The sequence below is a fragment of the Lutra lutra genome, chromosome 17 (genome assembly GCF_902655055.1).
Source record: "Lutra lutra chromosome 17, mLutLut1.2, whole genome shotgun sequence".
In the NCBI taxonomy this organism is placed as follows: Eukaryota; Metazoa; Chordata; class Mammalia; order Carnivora; family Mustelidae; genus Lutra; species Lutra lutra.
Window position 1 is genome coordinate 50,101,116 of NC_062294.1, and position 8,931 is coordinate 50,110,046.

Below are 8,931 nucleotides of genomic sequence, written 5' to 3' on the forward strand. Positions count from 1 at the left end.
GCCAAGACTTGGGGCACACTCTGAGCACCTCAGGAGCTACCTGGGGACCCATCCGGGCAGCCCCCCTCCAAATCTGATCTGGATAGTTCGAGCACTTTCAAACTGGGAAGGGGGCCCTGGCGGCCCTTTCTCCTCGAGAGTTTGGGGGCCCGGGGCTCAGGGCTGGAGGGCTGGCAGGCAGGGGGGCCGGCCCGGCCGCTGTGCGCCCTGAGTTCCTCCTCAGGCCTTCAGCTCCTCCTGTGGTGAGAACAGAGCAGGGAGGGGACCGGGTCAGGGAGAGGCAGGGCCAAACTCTTCCTTTGGTGGAAGTAGCTGGATTCTAGGACTGCAGCAAAAAGGCACACACACTCCCTCCACACCTCCCGGAAGGGAACAGAGACGCTGTGAAAACAGGGAACTTTAGTATAAATAAGAGGTCCTGGGGGACAGGGAGGGCCCCGGAGGGGCTTCCATAATTTAACACTCTTCAAAAGCACGAACAACAGCAAGGGCAGGGTGGAGGCCAGGGGAGGGGTGGGCCACCCAGGCCCTGCCCCCAGGACAAGGGGCACACCGCAGAGCTTATGGGCAGGGAGTCTCTCCCCCAGGAGCAACCAGTCACATGCTGGGGACAGGGATGAGGCGAACACTGATGTTTCAGAGGAAGGGGTCATTGTACTTGGCAGTGGGTGGGGACAAGGCTGAGGCCGCATGGGCCACTACATCCCCCGAGTGTCTGGGCCGGTCTGGGAGACCCTCTGCCCCCCCAAATCTGTACAGGGCAAGGGACGGGAGCATTCCCTCCGCCATGGTCAGTCTTGTTAATACGTTGATCCGTGAGGTCAGCGGGAGGGATACGGCTAGGAGGCAGGGAGCGTGGGGGCTGGGAACCCCGACATCCGTGGCTTCACACCACTGTGCCGCTCGGGGAGTTGCCTGGTTGGGAGGAGATGCCCTGGGGAAGAGGACAGAGGAGACAGGAGGGTTAGAGGCTGCCTGGGGCTTCCACCTGTCCCTTGGGGAGGAAGCCTGCCTGGAGTCCCCCAAGGCGGCTGCCACCCTGGCCTTGCCCTTCAGTCCACCCCAGAGCCCCCCAGACAGAGGCCGCTGCTCTAGGTCCCAGTCCCGCTAGCATCCCCAGCCCTGCAGGCGGCACTCCTGGACCACAGTTAAAGTCCTCCGGTGGTCCTGAGCACAGAGAGGGGGGTAAGGGTGGAGAGGATGGGGGGGAACTCGGGGGTCCTTTCTGACTGGGGAGGTGAGGGGGAGAGAACTCAGGGGCAATCCTACCTCTACCACTGACTTGCTGGGTGACCTGGGCCAACTTCCTTCCCCTGTCTGGGCCTCCGCCTCCTCGTCTGTGAACTAGGGAGATAGAGGGGTCTCTTTCAGGACTCGTCAGACTCCCCAAATCCCAAAGACCCTGCCTCTGAGACTGTTAGGATGTTCTAAGGATTCGAGACCCTATAGTTCTAAAACCACTCCCTCCCTGGGCCTTAGACCTAGCATCCCGGGCACATAAGCCCAAACCCCATGGAGTTGAGCCCTCTAAAGACAAGAGCTCCAAAGATGGAAGGGGCTAGGCCCACGCTCCCTGCACTGGGATCTTCCCCACCGGGCCCTTCCTGAACCCCACAGCTATCCCAGGAGTTGGACCCATCCACCTCCCACCCGCCTTCAAGGGGTCAGCAAAGAGTGGGAACTTGCCCAAGGTCGCACAGGGAGCAGCCCCGGAACCCAAGCTGGGATTCCAAAAGCTGGGACTCTAGAGGTGGGCTCAGATCCAGAGTCTGAGATCCAGGCCAGAAGGCGGGCCCACAGGCTCAGTGTTGCCCACAGAATTTGACCCGCATTATTCAAAGGGTTTCACAACTCACAAATCCTTATGCCCCTTAGAAGCCCAGATTTGGCTTCGAGTGACAAGTGATAAGGTCTGAGTATGCTGGGCCCACTGGCCGCCCTTCAGCTAGCTGGCCACGGTCCTCAGCACTCCCAGCTGTCTCTTCCACCCAACCCTCTCTCTCTGCTGCCACAGAGAGTTCTAGAGAGTTCTAGAAGCCCGGTACTCTTAAGATCTGAGAAGTCTTGCTCTGGGACGCTAAGATTTCCCTGGCTTCCCCTTTCCCACAGGACTAAAGGCTATGACTGGGACAAACCCTCCTGCTGACGCCCGCCTCTCCCTGGGCCGTGGGGAGGCTGGCGTGGGGCCACTCACCGCCTTGCCCGGCCGGGCCCAGGTACAGATGAGGCCCTCCTGGCAGGCGGTGATGATGCAGTCCTCCAGGAAGAGGAGGACCGTGAGCCGCTCCTGGGCGATCTTCTTGCACACCAGGGGCTCGAGCAGGGGCACCTCGTGGATGCGCGGGCACAGTGCGGTGCCCAGCACCTTGGCTGGGTCCAACCGGCTGCGGGGAGCAGGGCCGCTGGGCTTATCCCCGCCGCCCCCCCCGCCCCCGCCGCCGCCGCCCCCCCGGCTGATGTTGCCCAGGCTGTGGTAGCGCTTGTGCTCTTTCTCTGACCCCCGGTCCCGCCGCTCCTGCAGTGTGAGCGTGGCAAAGCGGCCGATGCTGAACGGTGTGCCCGGCTCAGCTGCGGCACCCGGGCCTCCGGCCTTGCCACTGCCTGCCGGGTGCGGGAGGCTGTTGGAGCGAGACAGGGAGCGGGGCAGGGGGCCGGGGCCGGGGCCAGGCTCGCCGCCCCGGGAGCTGCTGGCAGCGGGGGGCGTGGTGCCAGGCGTGCCAGGGAGGGTGCGGGTGCGGGCCAGGGGCGGGTGGGGGTAAAGCACGTCTTCGGTGAGGTCCCACAGGCAGAACTGCGTGTCCTGGCCGGCTGAGCCGAAGCGGTAGGTGATGGGGCTGGCTTTGGGCAGTGGGGAGAGGGGGGCTCCCCCGCCGGAGCCTGTGCCCCCCGCATCAGGCTGCTCCTCTTCCTCCTCCTCCTCTCCGCTCCGCTCCCCATCACCACTGGCTGCGGCCGCCTCCTCGGCCCTCGTGGTGTAGGGGTCAAAGGCCACGGCGTTGACCCAGGACTTGTGGCCGTGGCCCCGGGCCACCACACGGCCCTCGGTGAAGGACCACACGGTGACCAGGTCATCTTCGCCACCTGTCACGACGTAGCGGCCGTCGGGGCTCCAGCACACACACAGCAGGCCCCCAAAGTAGCTCTTCATGAGCCCGCGCAGGAGCATGGAGTCGAAGTGGAAGACGCGCAGGCAGCCGTCCTGGCTGACACAGGCCAGGTGCCGGCCATCGGGCGAGAAGGCGAACTCGTTGAGGGGCCCCTCACCCACAGCCCACTTGGCCAGCGGGTTGCGGGGCGCCTTGCTCTTGGCGGCATAGACGGCGAAGCCCTCGCCCTGCTTCAGCAGGCTGTACTGGGGCGGGGCCGAGGCGCACGGGTGGCTGACGTTGTACAGGTACAGGTGGCCGCTGGCGTGCGAGGCCAGGAACAGGCTCTCGGACTCGGGCAGCCACTTCAGGTAGGTCACCTTTGTCTTGTCGATCAGCCGCTGCCGGGACAGAACGGGGGCTGGGGGAGGCGGCCCGTTCCTGGCCAACCTCCTCCCCGAGCCAGTTCCCCGAAACGGCCCTCAGACGCGGCCCTGACCTCCTCGGGCAGCCCCCCCCACCCGCCCTCGAGGGTAAGGGCCGGACAGCGGGCCACAGGGATGCAAAGGAAGAAGGGCGGCCTGTGAGGCAGCCCCGGGGAGCTCCATGGAGCCTTGGTGTCCAGTCTCTGGCAAGGGGACAGTCCTGCCTTTCAGAGAACTCTCCTCACCTGTCTAACCGTCTCCTCTGTCTTTACTGCCTCAGGCTTCACAAGAGAATGATTCACAGAACATCCGCTCCCCCAGGGAAGCGAAACTCGTCTACGTGGTTCACTGCTCTAACCCCAGAGCATAGACCTGTGCACACAGCAGGTGCCTGGAAACGATTTCCTCGACACACGAGGGACAGCCCTGTCCTGCCAGCTGCACATGCGCCTCTGCTCCTTTCCCCCTCGCAACTCAGAACCAATTCTTTGCTGATACCTAGAACCTGCCCTCCTCTCCCAACGAACCCCACAGCATGGCAGCCCTTCTCAAGCAGGGTTCCAGAGAGAACTGAGCCCTGAATCCCCCTGGCACTCACTGTACACATTGAATTAACTTCTTCCCCGGGCATCTCAGTTGCTTCTCATTCTTGGAGAGAAGCTGGAAAAGAATCACATCATCTCTGTGTTCTCTGGCTGAGAGGAACCCTGGTCGAGAAATGCTCTGAAAGCTGAAGTCTTTACCATGAGCTTCCAGCCCCTCCAGGGGCTGATGCCTCCCAGTTATTTCTTGGGACCCATCTCCCACACTCCCCCTCAGTAACTGCTCTGGCCACACAGTCCTTCTGCTCTCCTGCTTCTGGGCTTTTGTCCTAGCTGTTCCCTTTACTCAGAATGTCCTCCCCTGGGGCGCCTGGGTGGCTCAGTGGGTTGAAGCCTCTGCCTTTGGCTCAGGTCATGATCCCAGGGTCCTGGGATCAAGCCCCGCCATCGGGCTCTCTGCTCAGCGGGGAGCCTGATTCACCCTCTCTCACTGCCTGCTTCTCTGCCTACCTGTGATCTCTGTCTGTCAAATAAATAAATAAAATCTTTAAAAAAAAAAAAAAAAAAAGAATGTCCTCCCCTGATAACTTGCTTGCCTCCTTCAGGTCTTTATTTCAATGTCACCCCCCCTCAGTGACGCCTTCCCCGACCAGCCTACTTAATTTTAAACCCCACCACACACTCTGCATCCCCCTTCCCTGCTGGATTCTTCTCTGTGGCACTCACCACCTTCTGACATGCAGCATACTTATTTGATAACTGTCTGCTCCCCGAGCTAGATGATGAAGGCTCCACAAAGGGACGGACCTCTGTCTGTTCTGCTAAGATGTGAGATCCCTGGTGCTTAGAACGCCTGGCACAGACCAAATGCTCAATCCGTATTTTGTGAATGGATGAGCTGGTGAATTTTTAATCCATTCACTGTTGTTACCCTCGCTCCCCTCTGCCATTCACGCATTCTGTGTATGTGGAACACTTCCTCCGAACAGAGAGAAAAAGCCAAAGGATAAGAGCGGCCTCCGCCCATGGGTAAGGTTGTTCCTTGCCATGTCCTCTGGCACAGGTCTAGCCAGGACTAAGCCATTTCCACATCCGATTTCGTAATAATGGTCCCATGAGGCAGGGATGACAATCCCATTTTGCAGAGAAGTAAAAGTGAGGCTCAGGAGGGACAGTCACCTCCCCAAAACCATACAGTGACTCAAAGGCGCACCAATGATCTCAATCTGATGCTCACAGGCCCAGAATGTGAAGATCAAGGGCTCTGGCTTCAAACAAGTCCCAACCAGGGACTAGCCTCAGTTGTCTCCCTTGCAACATGGGCACCACAATCCCTAACCCATGGAGGAAAACGCAAGGAGCAAAGTGTTCGGCACAGGGCTAACAACAGAGGCCCCGAACATGGGAGGCACAGCTGTCTTTATGAGCTGATACCCCACTAGCTACTGTCTGAGACCCCAGCCATATATCCATTAGTCTGTCCCCCTCTCTCCTGTCTCCTGCCCCTCTCAGGCCTCCACTGCTCCCCAGGCAGCTGCAGTCTCACGGCAATGGTGTGCAGGTGGTGAGTGGGAGGGGGGAGCTGTTCTAGGCCCATAATCACCTCTTCATTGAATAGCTTGCTGGTGTCCTTCTTGATGAGATCCAGGTACTGCACCTGGCCGGCGGAGAACCCCACCAGCAGGGAGATGGTCTCTGTGGCAGCAGTGAACTGGTTGAAGTCATGGCAGGTGGGCTGGGTGCCCTTGTAGATCCGCTTGTCAATCGGCTTGTTGAGGTCAATGGACTGAGCAGTGTGAGAAAAGGAGTTAATAGCTCCTACCACTGAGAGGAAGGAAGAGGGTGTTGAGGTTGGGGGAAACCACTAAAAGGAAGGAGGGTTAAATCCCAAAGGGAAGTGGGTAGATGGATGGGGGAGTGGGCAACCACAGGAAGGAGGACCCAATCACAGACCCAGTAAAGAAAAAACAGACAGGAAGGTGCCCCCCCTCCACCCCACATGAGGCCACAGTGCCTCCCCCCAGAGTCGGACTTCCTAACTTTAGGGACACCCTTGTCTGCAGTATCAAGGCTTGGGGTCCCCACAGTCCCTGAGCTCTAATTTCTTTCCAGTCCTGGCTCACAGACTCAGGAACTCGCCCTGGATCTTGGCACCTCAATATTCCAAGCTCCCCCAAACGCAGGGTTACGCAAATCCCCAGGACTCTAACACCCAACATCCCAGAATTCTCTTTACTTTGGAGTCCCTAAATTTCAGGACCCCCACCATAGTTCATGGATACATTAAACCTCGTGGTCCCCCACATTTTTGGTCCTTCACCACCTCTGGGCTCTCAGGGTCTCCCCATCACTTTTGGGCACCACCATAACCTTCAAGGGTCTCATCCCCTCTGGGACCTACATCGCTCTAGAAATACCCATTACACCTGAGGATGTCCCCTTTGGGCTCTTATCACCTCCAGCTCCCCATCAGCTCAGAGATTCTCATTCCCTCCAGGTCCCTCATGATCCCCAGAACCCCAGTGTTCCTTAAGACTTCATATGCCTGCGGGATCTCTATCACCTCTAAGTGCCCCATCAATTCCACAATCATCCTCACCTCTGGGCTCTCAAAGTCTCAAGATCCCCCTGAGCCCCCACACCACCTCCAGACTTGCAACACCCCGGGGGGTTCTCCATCACTTGCAAGCCTGCATCGCCTAGGGATTCTCCACCACGCGCAGATTCCCTACCACCCAGAACCACGGAGGGTCCCATGGCATCTCAGAATCTCCCCAAAATACCACTCCAGAACCCCCAAGCATAACCTGGGGATCCAGCATGACCTCAAGATTCTCCATCACCTCTAGGAGGGCCAGCACCCTGGAGGCCCTCCCAGACCCCCCCTTTAGAATTCTGCATTACTTCTGGGCACCCTTCCCCCTGGGATGTCCGTCACATCGAGGATGCCCATCTCAGAACCCCAAATCCATTCGGGAACCCTTCTATCACTTCTGGATCACCTCAGGGGGGCCCTATCCTCTCTGCCAGCACCGAGGCCACAACGATGCAGGCCGCTCACCCGTTGGCTCCCGCGGCGGCAGCAGCCCGGATAGAAATACAGCTCGCGGCCCAAGTTGAAGCAGACGCGGTCTCCTCCGGCACCCAGCCCCGCGGGCGTGGCGGGCGGCTCCCCGGTCCCGGCGCCGTCGGGCTCCCCGAGGCGCACGAGGCTGAGGCGCACGGCGGGCAGCGCGGGCCCTGGTCCCGGGCCTGCAGGCGGTGGGGACGGAGCGGAGCCCGCGGCGCCGGAGCCGGAGGAGGAAGCAGGGCCGGGCGGGGGCTGCGGCGGCTGGGGCGGCGCCGGGGTCTGGGCGGAAGCCGGACCCGACCTGCGAGCGGCGCCATCGCCGGGGAGCAGCTTGTAGAAGCCCTCGCGGGTGCGGAACTGTGACTTGATTTCCGCACAGTCCCCCATGGCGGTGCCGGGGCCCGAGCCGCCCTCCGCGCCGCCCGCCGCCATCTTGGGCGCCCCCCCCCCCCAGGCCCCGGCCCCGCCGCTGCCCGACCGCCGCTTGCCGCCGGGCCCCCTGCCGGAAGCCTCGGGCCCGCGCCGGAAGGGGTGGGGTGGTCACCCAGGCGACGCCTCTTCGATTGGCAACAGGGTCGGGAGGCGGGATGAGCTCCAGCGGTCGCTCTGGTAACGGTTCTGGGGCTGGGGGCGGGCCGACAGATGGGCGTGGCCTCTGTGCCAGCGACCGGCGTGTGGTTGGCTGAGGGCGCGGCCCAGAGGGAGATGGGCGGGGTCGTGGAAAAAGCCCAAATCCCTAGCAACGGTGCCCTGGGAACGGTTTGCCTAGCAACGGAGGGACCCTCAAGAGAAGGCCTGGTTCATAACCATCACGTCACAGATGACCCCAGTGATTCCAGCGCCTCCTTAGACTCCCAACATACACTTTCCTGACCTCCAGTGTTTCCCACTGACGTCTTAAAATCCGTGACGGGCTATGGCATCTCCAGACACTCCTCCCCCATCCTTGATGATCCCCCCAGATCCCGCAGATCTCCATCGTCTCCATAGAATTCCAAGGACTTCATCCGACCCACTACCGATTAACGTTAACCCTAAACATTTCCACATTTCCCACCAACCCACAGTATGTATCTCCATGACTTCACTGTCTTCAACAGTCTCACTTGGTCCTCCAACACCCTCTTATGATTCCAGAATTTCATTGATCCCCACAATGCCCGCAGTGTCCCAATGATCCACTAGTAATCTAAAAGCTATTGCTGATCCCAGGAGCCCCTGTTGATTGCCACTGCCCCTCACTTCTGCTGAAGCCACCCTGCCCCCATCACAGAACTTCTTAGACCCATTCTCAGTGGTCTCTCAGATTTCTCACCGGAATGTCTCAGAGGCATCTCACACTCGACAAGTCTTACCATGAAACTGACATCTTCCTCCAAATCCTGCTCCTCTCCTGTGTTCTCATCTTAGAGCTCACGCTCCCAATCCCCCCAGTCATCCAGGCTGCAGAACTTAGGGTCTCCCTAGATCTGCATCGTCTCCCTTCATCCCTGCTTCCAGTCCCCAAGTTTTTTGCATTCTGTCAAGTGAAGTCCTCTTTTTCAGTCTCTTTCTCTGCATAGCCCTGGTCCAAAATCCTCCTGTCCTCCTGGGGCCCTCTCAGCATTACCCTTATCTCTGCTCCCTTGGACTCCCATCCCACCCCACCATGTACACTCCATTTGGCATCTAGAGAGGTCTTTCTAAAGCATGAATGTGAGTGGAGCCTTCCCTTGCTCCAAGGCCATCTGTGGCTCCCTACTGCTCTCACAGCAAAGTCAAGCCCTGAGTGATCTGCTCCTGCCAGTCTTTCTTTCCAACCTCATCCC

At 59.9% G+C, this 8,931-nt stretch overlaps 1 protein-coding gene across 2 annotated transcripts; it reads right to left on the minus strand.

Annotated features, from left to right (window-relative positions):
* Nucleotides 1-384: 384 nt before the first annotated feature.
* Nucleotides 385-7,639, minus strand: DMWD (DM1 locus, WD repeat containing). 2 transcript variants are annotated; one of them, XM_047710279.1, is made up of 5 exons: nucleotides 7,115-7,639; nucleotides 5,657-5,839; nucleotides 2,195-3,487; nucleotides 1,270-1,344; nucleotides 385-934 (listed from the first exon to the last, which is right to left on the minus strand). In XM_047710279.1, exons 1-5 carry the CDS (start codon nucleotides 7,553-7,555, stop codon nucleotides 887-889), a joined length of 2,040 nt encoding a protein of 679 aa, XP_047566235.1. In that variant the 5' UTR covers nucleotides 7,556-7,639; the 3' UTR covers nucleotides 385-886. The 2 variants fall into 2 exon arrangements, with proteins under 2 accessions (XP_047566235.1, XP_047566236.1); XM_047710280.1 differs by lacking the exon at nucleotides 1,270-1,344.
* Nucleotides 7,640-8,931: the final 1,292 nt, after the last annotated feature.